At 37.0% G+C, this 24,118-nt stretch overlaps 1 protein-coding gene across 1 annotated transcript in view; it reads left to right on the forward strand.

The window, feature by feature from the left end:
- The first annotated feature begins 1,818 nt into the window (after positions 1 to 1,818).
- Positions 1,819 to 24,118, forward strand: part of DNTT (DNA nucleotidylexotransferase) — a 100,259-nt gene continuing 77,959 nt past the window's right edge. Inside the window, exons 1-4 of the mRNA XM_052800169.1 lie at positions 1,819 to 2,021; positions 5,450 to 5,624; positions 12,382 to 12,507; positions 23,805 to 23,975. Of these exons, the coding sequence (XP_052656129.1) occupies positions 1,819 to 2,021; positions 5,450 to 5,624; positions 12,382 to 12,507; positions 23,805 to 23,975 (675 nt within the window). The remainder of the gene's footprint in view (positions 2,022 to 5,449; positions 5,625 to 12,381; positions 12,508 to 23,804; positions 23,976 to 24,118) is intronic.

Genomic DNA, 24,118 nt, shown 5'->3' on the forward strand with positions numbered 1-24,118 from the left:
TGAGATAAAGTAAAGCATTTTACCAAGCCTAGGAAGGCTGTAAACAGGGAGATGGCCAGTGTTCAACGGTTGATTAGTAGTCTGGAAAACAGACACGGAGCAACCAAAATAGATTGCTCAGCCTTAATGCCAGACCCATCACTATTAATTTTTTTTTTCTTCCTTGCTGCCATTCTTTTGTGTAAGCCTCTTAAAGTCTGCTTGTCCATTTTCCAGTTCTTATGAAAATATCTTGTATAATTTCAAAATAACCTTGAAATGATTTACTTTGACAATTTTAATGTTATGAATCAGAAAGAGGAACAGATATTTTGGCTTCTGGGTTATCCTTAGGCAAGGGAAGAAATGAATGGAGTCTAGTGTATGTACTGAACTATGTATATATTTTCTTCATGGCCTCAGGAAGACCCCAGAGCTGAAAGCTCTATATTAATTTTTGATGGTTAGTTTCTATTCTGATGAAAACTGTTTCTTTGTATCTGTTACAATACAGTTGAAGCAGCAAGACCTATAGTGCTGGGAAAATGTCAGTAATACTTCTATAATTTAATTTTTAACTCATGGCAATAATTGCAGGAAATGGGTTTTGACTCATTTTTCCATAACTTAGGTTGTATATCGATCCATGATAAAATGACAGAAAATAAAATTGATAGATCTGACTTAGGCAGGATTTTTCCACCTTGCTTCCTCTCCTGAACATGAGCAATGAGAATTGCAAGATATAACATTTCTGACATTCTGAAGGACTGGTAAAATCCAAATTCTCTGCTACACTAAAAATAAAAATCCAACTTGACGTGGAAATGGGGATATATACCACTGAAGTAGATTTGTGCTGAAATAGATGCACATGCTGTAAATCCAGTTGTTTGCACTCACTTTGCTCTGGTGGAAATTCAGGGTGATACCTAACTGGATCCAACACAATGTCTGCAACAAATTTTAGCACAGTTCTCTGATGACCAATACCCCATCTTCTAGGAGAGGATGGTACATAGCCTCCATAATCACCTCTGTAGTGGTTTGGAGGTCACTGGGTGCTTAAAAGCGGTAAGGTAGTTACTTTTTCCCTACTGTACCTGCCACAGATAGCAGTACTTTCCAGGGCAAATAGTAGAAAGCAATGTTGGCAATGCATGCCAAAAGTGTATTTAAACACATCTGTAATGCTTTCTCTTTGTCTTTCCTTGCCTTAGTATCAAAACAGCAAAGGATTTATTTTATTGTAAATTTAATTTCAACAACTTAGTTTCTGTTTGCTCTCTCAAAAAAACCTATCCGTTTTAAATCAAATTAATTACAGAGAAGTAGCAAGTGTACAGGCTATTCTACAACATTTTTTATACTGTTATTTAGTTGTATTCTAAGACATAGTTCCTAGCTAACAGTAGGAAGAATTATTATTACTTTTTAAATAAATTGAAAATTAATGTGCCCTGCAGTTTGGAAAAGTGAGATCTGGAAACGATTTGAAAGCAGAAATTGATGGAACTGGGCCATTAAACCAGCTGAAGTCCTGGTTGATATTTTGAGATGATTTTGCTATGATCAATATTATTTGGATAAAGTCTTTACAGGTAATGGCTGTTTTAAGGAATGAAAGCATATTTGCACCTCTCTAGAGTAGTTCTGTGCAAGAAGTCCCAGCTGGTAGAAAGCAAGTGATGTTTCTGCCTGTGTAGCACTTGTTTTTGATTTCGGAGGGGAAACAGAAGAAAATTACTTCAATGGGTGGTGACATTAAATACAGCTGCTGCCTGGCAGAAAGTATGTTGTCTCCCTTTTACCCAAGTGAAAACACTTCTACCTTGTGTCATGGATAGGATCAGAGCTCCAGCTATATTGTCCCAAAGGAAGAGACAGAAAGGGATGCGTTCCCCAAACCTTTCCTGCAGTTATGAAATAAAGTTCAATAAGTTTGTCATTTTTATTATGCAGAGGAAGATGGGGATGACCAGAAGGACATTTTTGATGGAGCTGGCAAGAAGAAAAGGTTTCCGAGTAGAAAGTGAACTAAGGTAGGAAAATGTTTATATGTGTAGAAATAACATGTAGTAATGCTGCTTGAAGCATTACGTTCTAATTTAATAAATGTAATCATACAAGTAAGTGTGGTTGAAGATTTTGCCTACGTATTTGGTGGATATACTTTGTTCTTCCCACTGTAAAGATGCTTCAGGATTTCAGTGGGTGTTGCTAAAGCGTGGTTCGTTTTTATTGTCTTCTGGGCAGAGAACGGGCAGAACACAAACATTAGCAAAATTTCCTATTTTTTACCTCTAAAATCTGTGGTTCTAATTTATCTTAAGTCTGTTAATTTTAACATGTCTACATTTTTCAGTGTACTGCTTCTCACATGGCAAATAAAAACTGTAAGGTGTGAACTTGTTTTTCATGGGATATGTTTCTATGCCTTTGTATAGTCTCACTGGAGTCAACGAATCATGTCTTTAGCTGATTAAATCAGCCGTTGTTTATGTCCTCCTTGTAGTCAGGTTAAGATTAATCTAAACTCAATGGCCAATTCCTGAAATGAAAAAACATTAAATATACAGGAATGGAAAATGTGATGGGTTGAGGGGGACATTTCTCTAGAACACCTCTAGTATTCTAATATTTAATCTTCCTGTGAGTAATACACTGATGTGAGTCTCAAAGTTGCTGGCTTATGCTTTGGTACAATCTGTAAGACCACTGGAGAAAAAACCTAGGAATAAAGTACCACAGATGTGGCATTTCAGGATGAAAATATACTCCAGCTGCAGATTTGTCTGGTGGTGTTTCAATAAGCCAACTCATTTTGAAGGAAGCCTTCCTCCAAATAGTGCTTTTCATGAGTGCTAGTTATATTATGCAGTTCTCCGAAAGCTACATTGTTATGTAGGCTCTCTGAAAGGCTGGAAGAAAACCAAGTATTGATCATTTGTCTGTATCTGTATGCAGATAGTATACAACTGGATCCTCCCTATAAAAGCTCATTTCCACAGATTTTTTTCAATCCCATTGACTTTGAAAGCCTGAGGAAGAGGGGAGGATGAAATAATTTGTAAAGCAAGATTCAAGCAGGTATCGAACAGAAGTAGGCAATTAGTGTTTGATACAAAACTAATTGAATTCTCAGGGGAAAGAAAATGAACTGTGCTGTTCTGAATCCTACATTAACAATCCATTGAGGACTGAGTAGAGGCTTTATCTGGTCTGCTTTGACACACAGGTATTTATTGCCACTATTTCAGACTTTCTGTAAGTTGTATGCAAGGCAGGTGTTATGTTTAATTTCAGCCTAGCTGCTACTGGATAAAACATAACTATTTAACTGTTGATTTTTGTTTTTGAAAATGCCAGAGGAAACGCTAAATTTGTTACGTTCTGTGCCAGGAAAAAAGTACAGCTGTACAGGTACCAGAGGAAACTGGTGCACAGCAGCTAAACTGCTGCTGTGAGCATAGCGATGGCAAAGTTCCCAGATCTGCAGCTTGGTACAAATACATTACATATGAATATTTTATATAAAGTGAATAAACCACAGGAAGCAGAAGTTCTATGTCTCTAACTGATTTTTTTTTTTTTTTTTTTTTTTTACTCGAGCAAAGATGTGACAGTTTAATTAAAGTAGAACCTAGCAGGGTTAGATAATAACAAATGCAATAGTATTTCATGGAGATTCACCTAACCTAGATTTTTAATCTTTTAGATTAAAATAAATTTGGATTATTTTTTTTTCCCAATGGACTCTGCTCTACAAGCTTCACAATATGGAGAGAAAAAAAAAGTGCTATACTGTGACAGTTTTCATATTTCCAAAGCATAGTACATTCAATACATTTCTTATCTTTCAAAAATATAGTACATTTAATGCATGGGAGAGTTATGTGATACCAGTTTTCTATGGTCAGTTTCTAGTATTTGTAATTGTGGTTTGGCGATTTAATGAAATCACTGATTATTGGTATGAATCAGGGTCACAGGGATAGGCCAAGGGGTTTTGTTGGTCCCCTGGAAAGTAGTTTGCTTTGAAAGGTTGTGCAGCCTGCCTTCAACAGTTATCAGCTGTCATTTTTAAAGTCCATACTAACCAGCTATCTCTACCAGTGGTGTCCTGTCTGCTTGGACAGGTTGGTGGATTAACTTCTCCAGGTGTTACAGAAGGGCTGCAAAGCAATCTGTCAGGTCTGTTTGAAATTTACTGTATATACACAAGGCTGTCACCAGCATGGGCTAGCAGGAGGTTATGGAGGCTTGCAAATGGACGCGGCTGCCATCGGGACAGTTTATGTTCCAATTCTAGGCTTATTTCTATAGAAACTAGGTCAAATGATGACGCTGTCTTGTCTGTGCCTTTTCCCCAAGAAGTTTAGGAATCTGTTGACTGATATCATTTAATTTTGGCATATATTTCAGAGATACTGAGGTCCTACAAGTTTCATGAAAATGAATAGTTTTGTCCTTTATCTGTTGTTGTCTTTGTGGGTAACAGCACCCTCCTGGGGTTTGTGTGCGGAGGGGGAACACTAGGAATCACTCAAGATTTCCTACCAAGTTAGTAGTTTTCTAAACTTGCTGAGGAACATCAGCAGGTCAGGTAGAAATTTACAGATCATCCTAAGTATGTATGTAATTTTTTCTTGAAACATAACTTTGTCCCTGTCCATTATTTTCCTGTGGAAAGTGCAGAATTGTGTCTTTTTAATGATGAACTATCATGGGATTCTTTCCAATGTTATTCTAGTACATGGACCCAAATTTAGTGTAATAACGTCTGTGCTACTGTATTTTTAAGCAATGTACACCATATAATCTATTGAACAATAACTCAATCTGTACATTTTATATTCACTAAACTAAGGTATCAGTTTCGTAAGAGACTGGCCTCTTAGTAGCAAGGAAGCAGTCTTTAGATGGAGTGCATAATTCCTAAGATTTAAGTTATGAACATTTGACAATGCCATATGTAAAAAGCTTAATGTAAGAACATAAAAGTTAAATTTACAAAAAGATATTACTAGCTGTAAAGCTTTAAAGAATCATTGTTAACAGACTTTTTAATACTGTAAATCTTTCATTCATTGATCAGGAATATTGAGAAGGGGCTGTCAGGTATCGTAAAGTAGCCTTTTCATTATGGTACTGCTCACGCAAGCCAAATATTTTCAGAGTTGCGAAAAGTGTGTAATAGGTTAAAGTCTTATGGAAGGCAAATGATACTGAAAGAAACAAAATGCTGCACTTATGGGAGCTTACGGCTAAAGTCTTTCCTCAAAGCAGATTCGGTGACTGGAATAGATATATTGTGATATGAAAATACAACTGCTTCCCACATCCTAACATACAATATATTCTAAAATTTCAGGAAGTGCGTGGTAAGTAAATATGGAAATAGCAGCTCTATCTGTGTACAGCTGGGTTCAGGAAAAAAGGAAACTTCTTTTTCTGTACTTCTTGACAGTGACACTGTCACTCATATTGTGGCCGAGAACAACTCTTACCTGGAGGTGCTGGACTGGCTGAGAGGACAGGCTGTGGGTGACAGCTCCAGGTTTGAACTACTGGATATCTCCTGGTTAACAGCCTGCATGGAAGCAGGAAGACCAGTTGATTCAGAAATGAAGTATCGTCTCATGGTAAGACAGATCCTTCAGTGCAAATACAGTGATGTTCAAAATGCATGACTGATTAGTTGTTTTTTTTATATACTTGTGTTGTGATATAATTTTTGAATTTAAAAACTTTTTTCACTAAAGTTTACATGAGTAATTCGCACAGTTTTAACAGATTAAAAAGACCTTCCATACCTTCTCTATCAGTGTCTGGTAATGCTAAATTACTATGCCATCATATGTTACAAACTGGTAATATACATCATTCCTGTAAAAAAAGGGTGCCATTAAAGGGGAAATATCCATCAATGAAGCACTCACTGTTGTTGTGGTACTTGTGGTATTTCCACAAATACTTCAATGTCATGGTAAATGTCCCACTGAGAGCAGTGTGTTTTAATGGGCTCCTGATGGAATACTTTGCCTCTTCAAAACAATACAAAAATATTAAAACCTTTGCTGTTTGGAAGTGATCAGCTAACCGCTAGGCCCTTGAAGGACCTGTGAAATGAAGGCTGCTGCAGTCTGTAGACATGCATTTACAAACTTGGCACCATCAAGTAAAACTGTCCTAAGGAAAAAAATGGTTTTATTATATTGTATTCTCTCTCAATGGGACCTGTAAGTCAGAGGATATTGTGAATGGCAGGCTGATTATTTGGTGAACGGTGTTTGACCTTGAAGCAATGGATGATGACATACTTTCCTCTGATCTATATCTGACAAAATTATGTGCTAATTTCTCAAATTGGAGCGTAGTGTGAAACGGTGGTATTCAATACCCCGAGTACAGACTGTAAATGATGAGGGTGTGGTAGGGATGCCTTGGCGTGCTGTGCACAGAGCGACGACAGCACGTGCCACTGGGCCGTGAAATAGACCCTGCGCTGCGGCAGGATGAACCTATTCCCTTGTTCTGCACGCATTCAAACCTCGCGGTGATGGATATAACGTGCACTGGTGAAGAAATTAATTCATACATCAAGAGAATTACAATTCTGATCTAAAGCGCTCTGAAGTAAAGTGAGGGATTCCTGCTGATTTCTGAGGGTCTGGATTAGGCTCCATGTGAACTGTTATCCCACTGCAAAAATGATAACTGGGAAACCTGTAAACACTGGGACCATGGCAGGATCATCAGTGTGTACCTTCCTGTGAGGCAGAGGATGCCTGAATATTTAACAGCAATATCACACTGTTTGCTGCTTCTTCATCCTGATGTTTAGATTATGAAGGATGATTCATAAATACCACCCTTCCCCAAGAAAAACTGTAGCTCCAGATTAATTTTTTCAAACATCTTTCATTGCCAGAAACTATTTTCCAGGATTTTACATATAAGAATTACTGTTTAATAACACTTGGGGGTGGGGGTGGGGAGTGAATACACCAGATAGAGCTGTCGCTCTCAGACTCAGCATAATTCCATGACAGAATATGTGTTTGTATTTGCAATCCTTCCAATGAAGTATTTTTGCAGTATGTTTATAATATTTTCAGTGCATCTGCTGGAGGGAGAATAGACCAAAGAAATTAACGCAAAACAGAAAAAACCTGAAAACCTTGTAACTACTGCATTGTGTAATCTCACAGGCAAACAGGTTGTAAAAATGAAAATACTGGGTATGCAAAGAAGTTCTCTAAACAAGAAATAAATCCAAAACATGAGCAAAAATCCTGTGAACTTTGCTGAGAGTTTCACATCAGGATTAAAAGTAAACTAAATTACCCTTTATTTACATTCTTAATTTCAGCAGTGTGTGAAGACCTATAGATCCAGACATCTCAGAGAATAGATGGTTTTTTTTCCTTTCAAAGTAAGAAATGCCTTTGTCTTTCTCCAAAATGTCTCCAACGATGCTGAAGCTTACTTTTTTTTATTTCTTGCCATTTTTTTTTTTTTTAAATCAATGAGGAGGCCACTGCAAGTTGAACTGCCTTAGTTTTCTTTTATATATAAAAGTCCTTTTGGAGTACTGCTGGAGCAAAAACTTCTGAAAAAGGTAGCAGCACTGTCAGGAGATCGTTAGTATACTTTGAGACTGGCTCTGCAAGTAAGAGCTTCTGTTTTTATTGAAACATAAAGATTTTGTGCTAATAAATGTAGAGTGCAATAAGCAAGCCAGTGACAGCTGTACCATTAACATTAAAGCTTATAGTTAAGACCAGTCTTAATTATATAGTGACTCTAAAGAAATAAGCACATTTGTAAAGCAAACAAGGAAGGAAGAGCAAGGATTCTAGAATTTCAGCAAATTTAAAAATAATTTTATTGTTGCAGTGTCACCATGATTATTTTTTTTTTTTCTGCCTTGAGAAATGAGGAAGGATTGAAGTAATGGTTAATTTTCTTTTTAAGTACTAGACTGTAGGAACATATTTAGCTAACAGTCACAAGAACATTCCAGATGCCTTTAGAAGACCTTGAGCAGAACAAACAAGAAGACATGAAAGAAGAAAGATGATAATAAAGCCAATTAGAAGAACACAACTGCGCAATCCACGATAAAGGAAACTTAGCACAAAGAACCTCAATTCAGCAGTTTATCTTGACCAATTAGACTGAGACAAGTTTCGCGTGTTTTAGTTGGTATAACCAATTATGCCTTATGTTTATGCACCTGTACAGAGATGGTATAACCAACTGTGCCTTATGTTTATGCGTGTGTACAGAGATGGTATAACCAATCATATTCTATGCTTGTGCGCGTGTACAATGACTTTGCAGAATATGTGATTATAAATATGTGTGTGTTTTAGCAATAAAGGGTCGTCTGTTGTTTGCTTTCAACTTTACAGGCGTACATGTATTTCTACCTCCTGCACTAGACCAAATTCATATATAATGTAACTTAATTGGAGTTTCACTGAAGACAAATTTGGTCCCTTATGTCAGTCTTGTAAATTGTGAAATGAAAGTGAATTAACAACCCTTGAACTCAGGCTACATCATGAAGGCTTTGAGGTATAAGGAATGGATTGCAGTGGGGGAATGTTTTGGGTGAATAAAATTGCCATTAATATCAACAGCAGTAAGATTTCCTCTTTCAGATCTTACAGTAGCCTATTTGGAAGGTTGTTCTTCATTCAGGACATTTGTTTTAATGGATTACTAAAAAGAAATGTCCTTCTTCATGCAAAACAAGGGGAATAAAGTCAGAGTTACAGACCATTAGCTAACATATTGATTACAGTTGTCACCAAAGTACATCTTTCTGTGGTTGTGAATGATCCAAGAGGTGCTCTGATGTTAGTGATTTATAGAGTATAAAAGGTTGGGTGACCAGATATAAGATGGTCTGAATTCTTATTGATTCATTTGGTAACAGTTGACTTTTATAGTTAATAGCCATCATTTAATTTAATAGGCTATGGAAGTGTGGTAGCCAAACATCCGCTTTAAAGGGAAATCAAAGTATTTCTCTGCTTTGTCCAGAGATGCCCTTCCCACCACAAGCAGATGGGTATTCTGGACAATAGCAGGATATGGACATTAATATGTATGCAAGGGCATCCCCACATGCTAGAAAGTAGTGATGTTTCCTGGGTAATGGAAAAGAAAGAGGCAGAGGGGAAGCTTTCAGAGGGATAAAAAGAAAGGAAGAGAATGATAAGTGGGTTCACATCCTCAGCAGCCTTAGGAACTGTGCTGTGACTGTGTCTCTTCCGCTTTTTTCTCAGTCAGAACCCCAAAGTTGTTAGTTAGTTAGTTAGTTTTTTAGAAAGGAAAAGAGATTTATTTCCTGAACAAAGGATTTCCCTCCACATTAGGAAAAGGAAGTACCACATCTTTTGATCCCTTGCTGTATCATGTGACAAGCAACTCATATTTAACATTTTCCTGGAGTGTCTCACTCTGTTGCCTTGTGAAAGAGAGAGGCTCTAACTAATGGAAGACATCCTTCATACTGACAGTCAGAGTTTCCCAGAAAATAAAATGAAACTTATAAACTGGCTGCCTTCTCTTCATGAAATGCTGGATATCAGCAGACTTCATTATTTGATCAATGCTGTCTGGACTACAAAGCTGCTGGCTGTTGAATAATGTGGCCTGACACAGTCTCTAGTATCTGCGCACCTTACTCACTGCTGCTCCATTTTCTCTCTCTGTTATTTCCCTATGTCATTATACTGCTTTGTGTATTAAAAAAAATAGTTTGACAAAGAGCAAAGTAGTCCTCTACAAGATTAATTCTGCAACTAAGCCCCTCTGCTGTGCAAATAGATGCTAGTGGTGCAGGCTGATTTTCTTGCTTATGCCACGTAGAAAATGTCACCGTGAAGGAGTGGCAGTGACTTTCACTCTTACTTCAGCCTGGATGTGGGGTACAAACTCTGACTAGCTCTAGCAATTCAGTAGCCTACACATTTAGATTTTTTTTTCAGAGGTTGCCCCTGTGCAGTATATCATAATTTAATTTTAATGTAGTGGAGTTGTTATCTGCAAAAAAAGGAATTCTAATTCTTACTTTTTTCTCATATCCATAGTTGTTTCTTCCCAGTACTACAAATTATTTTGAGGTAGTGTGAGTTTCCAGGATTGCTTGTTCTACACTGTAATTGCTACTGGATGAAACTTTTGGTTTGTCCCATCTGATCTTCGCACCAAAACCCAGTATCAATCCTGTTCCTATGTTCTGCTGATGATAGATCTCTGTAGTTCTCATGCAGGCATCGTAATATTCCCTAAAAATCAGACTATAGTGATTACTGTTTGCTAGATGTTTTTGCTGTTGATTTCTAGCTGAAGTTTCTTCTGTTGTTATATATAAAGGCCTGTTAATTAAAAACATAACTATTACTGATTAAGAAAAATGCTCAAATATCTCTGCTAAGGCAAGAACAGGATGTTTATGTGCCAGTCTATCACCCTCTTAAACGCATAGAGTTTCTGCATTAATTCTGCTCTCATCCACAATGCCAGGTAATGCTACATGTAGGGCTCTTGTTCTTTGTGTGTATATATCCTAATGAAGATAATAGCTTATTATATATTCTATTCAGTAACATTGTGTTTGTTCACAGTCTTTGCAGCTGGCACTATCATTTCAAGCAGTATATTAGCTGTAATCAGTCATAGTTTATATGATTTAAAATCAATTTTAAAGTATAATTCATGAATGTGTGCAAAAGTGGATGAGTTGTGCTGTTGATCCTGGCTGAAACCCATTTCAGTTATTCCCAAGAGTGGTCTTACACATAAAATAGCTTCCTTCCTTTCAGTGTATACTATGGAAACTGCCATATAATTCACTGCTCCTTCAGCTGTGCAAGTAAATGCCTTTTTTGTGTGTGCATGAATACTGTTATTTAACTACTCTGTATCAAATACAAAGGCAATTTAGCATGAAATTATATGTGTGTGGGAGCGTGTGTGAAGGCATATACACATATTTATAGGTTTGTCTAGCACAGATGCTAGCTGTATGTCTGCACGTCTTTGGATACAGGGGAGAAAGGGCTCATCATTCCATTATTGGGGTGAAAATTTCCTCCATGTATCTTTGTGATATTTTTTGTTGTTGTTGAACCATTTCCCTGTGGTTTTGGATAGTGCAATGCAATACATTTTTGACAGATCTGCCAAATGTTTTCAAACAAAATGACAAATAGCAAAAAATACACAGAAATGCTGAGAATGCTTTGGGTGTTTCCCAAGTATTTAAGATTTGGGCACTTCTAATGAAAGCAAAGGGATTAAAGGACTGGGCATATAAAGCAGCAGAAAAGCTGGTGCTAGACTGTCTTTTCAGTTGCTCACTGGTCAGGACACTTGCATATTGAGGACTTGTGCTTAGGACTCTCTTTTGTCAACAGGGACACGATTCTGTGTATCCTGCCTTTCAGGAGAATTCCCTTCCCCCCCCCATTGGGGTGGGTTGCCCACAAACATTTTTGTTGATCTTGGTCAATTTTGCATGGAGCAAAATTAGGCGAAAAGCAAACAAGCATGTAGGTAGCCTGGTGGCTGGGAAACTCCCATTTAAGATTTGGCACCTGGCTCCTTTTCCTTGCTCCAGCGAACACCTAAAAATGATGTCTGAATTGGATCAGCATGTAAGGAAGGAGCTGAGTGAGAAACCACATCATAAGAGGAACACTAGCTGTTGGTTGAAAGGATGGAGATGACTCCTCCATGGCTGTTTGTAAATGTTTCCTTTGCTTTATAATGACCCCAAAATAGAACATTTAGCTCAATGAATTAAATCCAAACCAAAAAAGTTTTCTTTCATTTTACCTGGAAGAGGGGGGAAAAGTTTAAAGTCATACAAACATTTTTCCTCCACCACTGAATAAAAAAAAAAAAAAAGTCAGTTATTTGAGCATCTCCTTTTTTTCTTTTTTCTTTTTTTTTTCCTCCTGGGTCTAAATGCCTGATTTTATATTGAATAATCTAGTATTTTCTGGGAAAACTCTGTTCTTTCAAGCTTATCCGCTCTTAAAGCTTTGTGGTTTATCAATATTACTGCAATAATAAGAGTAGTAGAGACTTGCCCTGTAGAGAGACTTTTTTTTTTTTTTAAATGACAGTGCCATTGAAAACTGCCTGCAAGAACTTACTGCAGAAAATGAAAAATCCCAGTAATCACCAGATAAACTGGTATTGTTAGTGCAGCCAATGTGAAATTAAATGTTTTTCCTAGGAAGATGGTAGAAGTGTTATTATTCTCTTGCCTTCTCTTTAAAGGTACATATTTTGGGATCATGAAATGTACTTTTGGTATTTTAAGCTATTTGACAGGTGTGTCACCAACCCTTCTCCCCATTTTTTTGTTGTTAGGAACAAGATCAGTCTCTTCCTTTGAATACACCTGAATCAGAAGTGCCATCATTTATTGCAAGCAAAGTATCTCAGTATTCGTGTCAAAGGAAGACAACTTTAAATAACTACAACAAGAAGTTCACGGTAATACTTATTCTATCTATGAAATAAAACCTAGCATAAATAAAATAATTAATACGGTACTTGCATCAATATTTTCTATGGTACCCTCAGCAAATTCATAAGTTAAACAGGCAGCACAATTATATCTGCCATACTGAAATTAAAATTAAGTTCAAATTTAATTGCATCCTTTAAGTATTGCTGAAAGCTTAACACAGTGGATCTTTAAATACACTAATAGCTTGTAAACACATGAATTTTTAAAACAAATGATAGAATGGCATTCTGAAAACGTCTTTTAGCCTTTCATCACAGTCTTATTTGACAAATTGGAAGTAATGGTAAACAAAAGTTTGCTTTAGGTCAGTCCAGGGTACTTCACAATTGCTGTGCTGCCTTCTTGCTTGCCCAGGTGTTTGGTTCTTCAAAGTGTGATTGTAAGCTTGAGATTTTCACAACTGCTTAGTTATGAAAACAGATTGCATGATCAATGTAATTACTTTAACATGATGAAAAAAAGCCTTAAATTGTCTAGTTAAATAGAAATCTTAGAGACTGTCATATATCCTATTTAATGCTCATAACATTACACAGTTCAGTGGGTAAGAAGAGCCTGAGTCATCTGGTCTAAATTCCTCTTAAGTTATAGTGCTTAATGGCTCCTCTTGGCTGGCTCTAGATACTCAGTGACAACTATTCAATAGGAAACGTTTGACACAGAGACTCTAATGTAGTATAGTCTGAATAAATCTGGCATAGTTACATTCATATGTTTCAACTATAGCGTGAAACACCTTCTCATCTTCCTAAAGTTTTATTATTTATTTTGTTATTATTTATAATTTTTATGCTTTTACTTTGTGTGTGCCTATAAATACACAAAAATCTTTCAAGTAAATATTATTTGTAAGATCCATATAAAAAGAATAAAACCAGATACCAGTAATTTGAGAATAAAAAACATTTACAAGGTAAATACTAAAACCTCTGGGAATTCAGAACTAAAGATAAACCTAAGAGCGACTCTGAAATGTCTTGAATGCACAGTTAAAATTAAAACCCCTAGATTTTGCCTTGTAGTGATGCTTTTAAATAATGATCAATTATACCAATTATATAATAGTGTTTAAGGTACTCAAGTAGGTTAAACTGTTTGCTTATTTAAAAAATTTTCCCATTTTGAGCAACCTGATGGGAATTTAGTTTTGACCCTGCTTGGAGCCTGAGGTTAGACTAGAGGCCTCCTGATGTCTTTTCCAACCCCAATGATTCCAACATTCCCCAAACTGCTTCTTTTGAAATAGCTACCATGCCCCACCTCCTGCTAGAAAAACAAGGCTGTGAATGCTACCATTTAACCTCTTGAAAGTGGTCATTCTTTTTCACCGTTTACAAATATCAAATACACCCTGCTGTAGGGGAAGGTGTCAGACCAAATATAGTATGACCCAAAGATTCAGTAGTATACTGGCCTTCTTGGAGAAATAGGAAGTAAGTGCCTTCGTTCTACACTTCCTGAAAACAGTGGAATATGGGAGTCTGACTCTTTCTTGAATTTTCTGTAGTAAGACATTTTGTCAGTCATTCTGAAGGTAAAAAATTAGAAGTAATTGTGATGGATTATGGCAAAGTACAATGGCTACTCCTAGAAAGCAACAAGTTGTTGATTTTTAATTATCGTTAGCAATTTGAGCACAAAAAGCTCTAGAATAAGGTAGTTCTCTTTTTAATGTTACCTTTTAAAATTATTTTTAATTTTGAAAGATCTAATATCTTTATTTGTAAATTCACACAGTATTTTTCCATTTTCAATGACTGAGTACTATAACTCTAGTGAATATATAGTTCGTCTCCTAGCTGCTGAATTCCTGAATTTAGTCCAAGATTCAGTTCAAGTGAAAACTGTGATAGCAGCAACATCTGTGGTTTCTGTCATACTTGTGTTTCACAAAGAAGCAGTCCCTAAATTACTTCCAGGTTTATCATTGCAGCAGTCTTAATGTCAGAGGACAACTTGTATTTGATAAATGAATTTAGCTGAACACATGAGAAGCAGGGCAGTTTGATGACTGAAGCACTGAGACTCCCTTCTGTTATCCTATATATCAAACATTTCTGAGTCTGGCTAGAAATTAGGTTTTGTAGTGACAAAGGTGGCAGTTTTTCATCTTCATACTTTGAGAGCAACTGTTCTGAGTCCATGCTGTATTTTATTTCTGGAGGTGGTACTGGGCAAGCTGATAATGCGTATGAGTCTGCCTAGCATCTGCATCTTGACAGTTGTAATGTGTGGTGGGTTGACCTTGGCTGGATGCCAGGTGCCCACCAACCTGCTCTATCACTCTCCTCCTCAGTGGCGGGGTGGAGGGAGAAAATAAGGTGGGGAAAAAACTCATGCGTCAACATAAAGGCAGTATAATAAAAGCAAAGGGCGTGCACAGAAGCAAAGGAAAACAAAAGATTTGTTCTCTACTTCACATCAGCAGGTGATGCCCAGCCACTTCCAGGGAAGTAGGGCTTCAGTACGTGTAGCAATTGCTCCAGAAAACAAATGTCATAATAACGAAGGCCTCCCCACTCCTTTCTCTTGGCTTTTATTGCTGAGCAGACTTCATATGGTATGGAATATCCCTTTGGTCAGTTTGGGTCAGCTGTCCTGGCTATGTTCCCTCCCAAGATCTTGCCCACCCCCAGCCTACTGGTGAGGGGGGAACGTTGGAGAGACAGCCTTGATGCTGTGCAAGCACTGCTCACCAGTAGCCAAAACACTGGTGTGTTATCAACACCTTTCTAGGTACCAATGCAGAGCACAGCACTATGAGGGCTGCTATGGGGAAAAATTAACTCCATCACAGCCAGACCCAATACATAATGTAACTCCTTAGGGCTGTTCCTCTTTTTCCTCACAACCAAAGCTTGCAATAACAGCAGAAATGCTTGGGTGTTTATGGACTGCAAGAGCTGGCCAGTTCCCTGGAGGCCTGCTGGTTAGTCTGCCTAATGTCACAGGAGCCTGATTTTCAGTTTTGCTGTTGTTTTGTCGGTCTTGCATTAAACCTGTAATTCTCGTTCTCAAATAAAAGTGTTCCAACAGATTTTTCAGTGCGAGCACTTAGCAAATGCACTGAAGCCTTGGTATAATTCACTTGTGCATGCTGTGGGCAGCCAACCATTAAATGACAGATTTTCCCTGGCTCAGAGCTGTATATCCTGAAAATTAGGTCCAAACCATCTTGAATTATGTGTTGATGATAGTATTTTGTTATAACAACTTTATTCTGTGAGCCAGGGTTGTTCCCTTTCCTTACAGATTTTCTGTTTTCTTTGGTTAGCTCGTAAATAATGTTTTTCTTTCTTGCCTCTAACAGGGTCACAAAACTATTCCTTGCTTATGTGTTCTTGGATGAATTCATGGATTCTTCCTCTTACTGGACTTTGCCTTGATACTGTGTATCAAATTCCCCTTTCAAATGAGTAGTAGTTATGTTTGAGAAAGAGTAGTATTTACATTTGACATCCTTTAATCTCTTCAGAAGAGCAGGAAAACAGTCACTAATAGGAAGTGACGTGCGTACAATGAGGCTTTGACCGTGCTGCTTCAGACACATTTGGAGACTTCATTTCTGGACAACTTGGTATTTAATCATCAGTTTTAATCTTGAGTCCTCTTCTGTATATATTTTACCATGAAAGACCATTTATTAAAACCAAATAGCAGAGATATTTGATGAGAGCTCATGAGGACAATGTGGTGGCTTAACACACTAGATGCAAGTTCTATGTTTAACTGTCCCATGTTTCCTTTCTATTGTAATGGCCAGAAAATAACTTACAGAAAGGTGCGCAAACCAGTTTTACATCATGGAAGAAGGTGCAGAAGGGTTGGCAGACTGTGCAGATGTGAAGGTTTCATGACTATGTTCAGTATGGGGGAAATCCTACCCAAGTTATTTTGTTTTATGAGCAGCTGAGTAGTAGTAAGGCCTGTTGTGTGAAGAATAGACTAGGTATGTCAGATTGCATGCCAAGGAGGAGACAGTGGCATTGTGTGGCAGTTCATGGAGGAAAAATGCAACCACTTCAGGCTTGTGGGGCCTCATGCAGTCTTTGGGTCACTGTGCGTCATGTACCATGAGGTCACAGTACATAGGTTGGGAACCACTGCCATGGGCTTTACTCATTTGAGTGATTCAGGAATGCACCTGAATGCATAGCCCTGACTCCAGAGGTGAACTGTAGCTGTTCAGATGCGTAAAGGTGCAAAACAAAAGGGCAAATCATTTCACCAGAGTCTGTGCCTTAGCATGTTTCTTTTACGTTTGTCTTAAACATTGATGTTATTATGGAATATAATACTATAATATTGTTCTCTGGCTCATTTGTAAATAGCTAGCCATCCTCCCCCTCTCCCACTGAAAATATACACTTGGGGGCTGCATTGTGTTTTCATGTGGTAAAATAAATGGAGTCATTCTGCTGTGCCCGAGAGGGGTTGTTGGATTTGAATATTAATACCAGACTGCAATAAAATTCAGAAAGACATTCTTCTGTGAGGAAAATACAATTTAATTCTTACAGAAGAAACTAATTAAGTCAGAGGCAAATGGTTCTGTGATTCTGAGGCTTATTGCTAATGCTACTGAATGTTACTCTGCTTTAGCTGTTACTCATGGTAATGAGAACGTGGATGTTTAGCATGGGAAAGATGCCTGGTTTCCTTTCCACTCTGTTAGAGAGAAAAAAAAGAAAATCCCTTTTTTATTTTCTCTTCTTTTTTACCTACAGAACCATGTATCAGTTATGCCAGTGGCCCAAGCATTTATTATTATTATTCCATTTTAAAACAGACCTCAGGAGAACCTCAACTTTAATTTTATAATGAACTTGGGAGCTCTGTAGGTAGAAAACCACTAACTGAATGCATATCCTTAATAACATGTACTGTCTTACTGACATAGCCTACTTCAGTAAAAATTCTTCAGACAGTATATCAAAATCGCAAATTTTGTAAATGTATGTGAAGTGTACACCTATCCATAATGAACTGGTGGTTTGGTCTAAGGAGTAAATGTCTCTTCTCACTTTTAAGGTAAGTGGGAGGGTGATCCCTAAAATACAGACAGAATATAAATACACCTGCACTTTTTGGCAACCCAAATTTGTATGTATACATCAAGTCTATGCTTTCTTTCACCACATTAATATGTGTAATATACATTTAGCATTTTTTGTTTCTTATTACACTGTGTTTTTATCTAGGGCAGTGTTATGTGATTGACACTCACTGCATTTTTGTGCTCTGTCAGCAAATCTTTTCTCGAAATTGTCTTGTTTTCTTTCACATTATGTGGAAAAATATGGAAACTTCTCAAGAGTACCACTCTTCTGTTGTAAGAAATGAACCTGTTATTATTGGTTAATATGAGGAGCAGCTGGAGCTAACATATTTATTTCTAATAACAGTGTGTATACAAGGACCCTGAGATCTTGCACATTACCATTATTCTCATTCTTTCAGCTCCTTTGTTTCTCCAGCTGATGTAAGATGATGTGATAAAATCTTTGGACCTGGACACGTATTGGGCTTTTCAGTTCAGATACCAAAAATAAAAAAAAAAAAAATCAGACTGAACAAAAATGCATCATTTTATTTATTTGGAAATCACTTTAGTCAACACTATAGGTTGGCTCAAATTGCTTAATTCTCCTTGAAATAAGCACCTAAAAGTGTTTATTTTCTCTCTCTGTGTATACAAAAGGCATTCACATGCCCTATGTCTCTTCCCATTGACACACGAAATTAGGATTTACACTGGGGAAAGTGAGAAGAAAATTATTTGAATGAATAGTTTGCTCTAAATCTCTTTAAAATCACTTTGGTCAGTTCTGAATGGACACCAAACACTGGCAACAGCAACGTGATGAGAACTAGGAGCCACCCTTTGGATTTATGACTTACTAAATAAACTTCAAGTAGAAAACAGTGATTGAGAGGAAAAGCAATTTAACTCAAATTGCTCTTCTGAGTGTAATAGTCCTTCAAGCAGGTATCATGTAGGATTTTGTTGTTGTTGTTGTTTAGCACACTTAGCTATTTAGCTCTTTGGTGGATTAAGTTCACCTGTACAATGGTATGTTATTTTTTTTATTTGTGCTGCAGTAGCATTTGCAGGCTCAAGTAAGATAGAGGCCTTTTTTATAAGAGATGGTGTACACATTGTAAAAGACAATTCAAGCCCTGGAGAGTTCATAGCCCTAATAGACAGCAAAGGAAAGATAGCAAGGGAAACAATGGCAGAGAGGTATGAAGCAGCTTTCCAAGGTCACATAGCAGAGGAGCAGTGGGTATAGGCATGGGAATAACACAAGTGCTCTGTCCATGAAGCTGTAATGCTTTTTTTACAAAACAGATTAGATTTAAAATATATTCTTGGTAGAATAATATTGGTGATATCTGTTCTCGCAGAGTCTTAAACTGGAGGAAAAGACTATTTTGCAAGTAACAATGGAACTGCTCTGATAATCTTGTTGAAACAAGCAGGAGAGTATGAAGCATAGCATGGGACTGTTAGCTTCTTTTGCTTTCCTGAATGTGAGTGGACTCATACTCTGATATTCATGCTGAATGTTATCAGGCTAGCTGTTCAGCAGGCATAAACCAGCATAGCATTACTGATTATTATTTTTTTCCAAGAATCGTTCTCATATTTTAGTTGAGAATCTTGCTCTTTGTGTTGATTTCAGTGTTGTGATTTTAGCATTTATAATATTTTAGTGTGCATTTTTACATGTGCAAGATGCTTACTGGTAGCTTTGCTTTGTTAATGATATTTTATCTTACTAGGTCTTATGCCAGATATTAAATGAGCTTCAAAATTCCTGTCAGTACATCCATCCTCTTCCTTATTTCTAACATAATTCAACAAAATCTTTGTGTACTTTTGTATCTGACCCATTGGGATCTGGAAGTCCATTCCATGCCCAATTTTTTCCATAGCCCAAGTCTCACCAACATACATTCCACAGTTTCAGACACAGATGGAAAATTTGCAGTAACTGAAGAGCTGAAATGTAGCCCAGCTATCTTTCACATTTAATTAGAGCAGCCCCTGCAGAGTATGCCAGAGATTATGAAAATCCCACGTGTTGGAAATGTCTAGAAATTTAGTTTCCCGTTAAACTAGTACCTTTTAAATGGGCAATCTGAGTATTGATCTGATTGATAAAAAGATGGTGAGGTGCTTAGTAAGAAATACAAAGGTTTAGAATAAATCAGGGGTCAGTAACTTTCCTTTTTATATCGCCGTAAGTAGATTTCACTAGAGATCTAATAGACTGCAAGCCTTTTCTCAGCTAATATAGGAGTTTCATGTGCTTTTCCCTTCTGGAATATTGTTCAATATGGACTATAATATTCAATAGGCAGCAACTCCACTTGGAGAGCAGTTGCTTTCTTTTTTTAAAGCAGAAAGATTTTATCAAAAAGAATGTCAAAAGCAGTTTTATCTAAAAAGACAGATCTGTAATTAATTGCAACATTTGCAGGCAATGTTTTGTACAGGGAATAATGAATATTCAATACTATTTAATTGTTTATTTAAAACAGCTTAATGAGCTTCGCAAAGGCAGGAAAACATTGAAAAATGCCAACTAGAATGATAAAATTGCTTTGATTATATTTTCTTACTGACTGTCAGCAGCCTCTGAGTAAAATGCTACATGTGATTGTTTTTTCTCAATAATGGTGGTGACACAGCTTTTCTGAAAACTGCCCTCCTGCTACTAGGAAGGGGCTAATACCTCTCTAAAACAGCAGTGGTGCTGGTATATGCAGACACATTTATCACGATGGCTGATTATTCAGTGTAGAATATATCTATTTAAATGTGCATGTGAGAGGCTGCTTGTTGGGAGTGAGAAAAAGCATCCCTAGACTTTGAGCTTCCTAATCAAGAAGATGACTTTGCCAGTCTGTCATTACTACACACAGCTGAGTAGGTACTTATGAGAACTGTTTTCTGTCTATGTATTTGTCTGTATAGACTATTTTATCAGGAAGGTAACAACTATATCTTTTTGGTTCTGATCCCTGATTAATTCTCCTAGTGTTGACTGGAGTAAGAAATTTCTTGCCAAACACTGCTTTCTTGAGTATTCATGTGCATAGATTGTAAAGAGAGAAAAAGAAAGAAAAAGTAATCATAATTTTGTGACTGTAAACCTCAGTTAAAGCAAGAATTAGCATCTTTTATTGCATAGAAGGAAAGAATCTTTGAGCTGATGAAGAATAAAAAGAATAAGAACTTGAGACAACATCCAAAAAAACCTCACAGCACAGGAAACATCTGACTCCTGTCACCCCACTGGTAAAAAATATATATTCCCCATTTGCTTTGCAGTACTGTGTATGCTGTATTTGTTCTTCCATATGCAAAGTGGGATGAATCCATGCTGCTTGTGACCTCAAATTGGTAGTTTCCCTTTTTTTTGCATTAGTTTTCTTTCTAAATGGGAACTATAATGTGCACCTGTCTTTAACCAAAAAGTATGTAATTAAATACAACATAATCTGTCAAGCAAATAAAGATCTTAAATGTGGAAAAAAAGAAAAAAGAATAGCAGTTGAACAAATCCAACATTTAGCCACTGCAAGAGCTTTAAAGACAGCTGTAAGGAAGCTAAGTTTTTGTGCACTATTTTTGTAATAAACCTCTCCCCCCCCCCCCCCCCCCTTAAAGGAGCATTTTCCACCCTCCCTTTGATTCCTTATACCCAAGGGCTAGCTGAATGTAAATACTGGTATAAACTTCCAGATCAAGCATCTTGCTAAACAGCTCTCTATCTCAAGAGGTCTTTCATGAAATGTTATGAAAATGGAATTGCACAGCGCTTACTAATCAGGGTAGCTGATAAATAAATATGCAGCTAAGGGGAGGATTCTTTCAGTGAGATGGACAACAGGTGACTGATCCTTACAGAGATCAAGGAGTGAAGTTATACTGGTGATACAGAACAAAGCAAATTCTCTATAGCAAGCCCTAATTAATTATTTTTATACACTTTAACATGGTATCACAGAAAAAAAAAAAGGAAAGTGAAGTGGGTTTGTTCAGCTAAGGTGCCTACTGTCAAACCAATTAAGATCTCATATTTTTGATTCGTTAAGAGGAAAGTTTTGCAAGTCCTAGGGTCAGTAGAGAACATTTTCTTGCAGATTGTGGTTTAAACCTTCATTTTGCTTCAATGAGACTATAATGTTTATAATCTGAGCAACACGACATATCAGATGGTCTGTTTTTCTAGAACAGACCAAACGATAAAATGTAATATGTAAGTAATCTACATTCATTTGTGAGAAGCGCATTTAATTTTAAGAAGTTGTTCTATTTTAATGATCTAAATGATTGTACCTCAAGTAAAATCTTTTTGTTGTTGTTGTTTAAATCAGGCTGTATTCCTTCAGTGCAGGGTGACAGATGCTGTTCTCAATTCCACAGATGTAATAAAGGGACTACTTCACTGGATTTGCTGTCACGTCATTTAGTGGGCCTGGAATTGACTCCAGTTCACCTGGAGATATTACTCATGTAGCATTTAGGATGTGCAAGGCCTGCTGTTTTTTACTTGGTTTTATTTTCCAATATAAAGCACATTAATGCTAAGATAAAAATCAAAGCAAAATCTAAATTATTTTTTAAACTATATAATGATACATTTAATTACAAATTAAATGAAATATGGCCTAAATATGAACAGTGATCCCATAAACACTGAGGGCAGGAAAAAGCTGTTCAATCTCATTCCTTCCTACTATCCACTGCAGTCATTGTTCTAGTAAGCCATTTGCTGTCAATATCTGTATCACAGGGTGTTACTCATCCTTATTCCAAAACCATTTCTGAACAGACACTTGGACTACTGCTCAGTGAAGAGATAATTGCAGGCAGATGCACACTGACAGCAACTTCTTTGTTATTTTGTAATGCCTCGTGGGGCAAAGAAGAAACAGGAGCAAGTTGGAAAAGAGGAAGGATATGCAGCAACTGATATAGTGGGACATGTATCCCTTTCAAGGCCGGGATCTGTTAGCTGCTCTTTAGAGACTTTACTAAACGGTAAGAAATGGGATCTCCAGGAGGAGTGCAGGACACAATGCAGTGCCAGAGCTTTGCAAGGCTGGCTTGTTTATGGTCTGTACCTAGCCTACCCTGTGCCATTTGAATGGTGCACAAGATCATCCCTAACAGCCAGGTGTGGGATGCATTTTAGATAAATATTTTGAACAGTGAAAGTCTCTTCTGGAAATGGTACACTCTTAGGTGGTTTTTTCGGCGATGTTTAATTTTGCAGTCTTTTTTGAGGTTTTGTGCAAGGTTTCATTAAGAACTCAGATTTCCAGTTGCTGGTCAGTTGCAAGAAGCTGCAAGCCTTCTTAAGTTCTTAGGTTATTCACAAACTTTTTTTGCAGCATTTGTTCTCTCCCAAAACATAGTGTTCCACAGTGGGAAACCAAAATCTGCTTCTTTCTCTACCACTGTGTGATCTGTTCCCTGCATTTAATTTCTAAAAATTGTTGCTATTAAGATATAGATATATATATATTTTTTCATATTCTGGGAGGGAGGGAGACTCCAAAGCTGCGTAAATGACATATGGATCGTTTACAAATAAATAAATAAATAAATAAGTTGTACTGGCAATCTCCACGTAGTTTTGAGTGCAATGTCAAATAAATCAAGCCATGGATAGCTGAAGAACCATAAAGAAAATGTTTTTGTCTTTGCATAGGTCATACATCTGAAAAAAGAGGAAAAAGTGAGTTTGTTCTTTAAATTCCTAAATGGAAGCATGGCTAAAAGTTCAAAAAGAAGGTGGTTTCCAGTATTGCCACAGACTCCTATTTGTTTGTGTCTGAAAATGAAGATATCATGTACTGACCTGCTGGATTACTTATGTTTGGACACAATTCTAAAAATTATGGTGCTCTTTCACATTGATTTATTAGATCTGCACAGAATATGGAAAGTCTATCTCACAGAAGATTTTAAAGTTTGGCTTTGTTACAGATCGGAATCTTTTCCCACATTTGCCTCTCAAATACCATTTTTATGATACCTGGAGAATTTCAAGTGGTTAGAAAATTACGCTGAATTTTTTTTTATGAACTCTATCTTTTCACCTTAGTATAAAGAAATCATTCTTGAATTAGCATACAAAGTAACCTTTCTAAGGAGTATACTGAATAGTTTAAGCTTTTATTAACCTTTAACTTTTTTCTACACCTGTTCCCCGCCCCCCCCCCCCCCCCCCGTCCCCAGGATGCCCTTGAGATAATGGCTGAAAATTATGAGTTCAAAGAAAATGAAATATTCTGCCTGGAATTCCTGAGAGCAGCTTCTGTGCTGAAATTTCTTCCATTTCCAGTAACCAGAATGAAAGATATACAAGGGTTGCCCTGCATGGGAGACCGAGTCAGAGATGTCATTGAGGTAACGTACCTCTGAATTATCTGCCAATTGATTCTTTTACAGATCTACTTTCAGAGGTCACAGAGTGCAGCATTGATATCTGTGTGTATTTACATAACCTTCTGTATTTCCTGTAATAACATTATATTGCCCATGTTACTAAG

The sequence above is a fragment of the Harpia harpyja genome, chromosome 10 (assembly GCF_026419915.1).
Source record: "Harpia harpyja isolate bHarHar1 chromosome 10, bHarHar1 primary haplotype, whole genome shotgun sequence".
In the NCBI taxonomy this organism is placed as follows: domain Eukaryota; kingdom Metazoa; phylum Chordata; class Aves; order Accipitriformes; family Accipitridae; genus Harpia; species Harpia harpyja.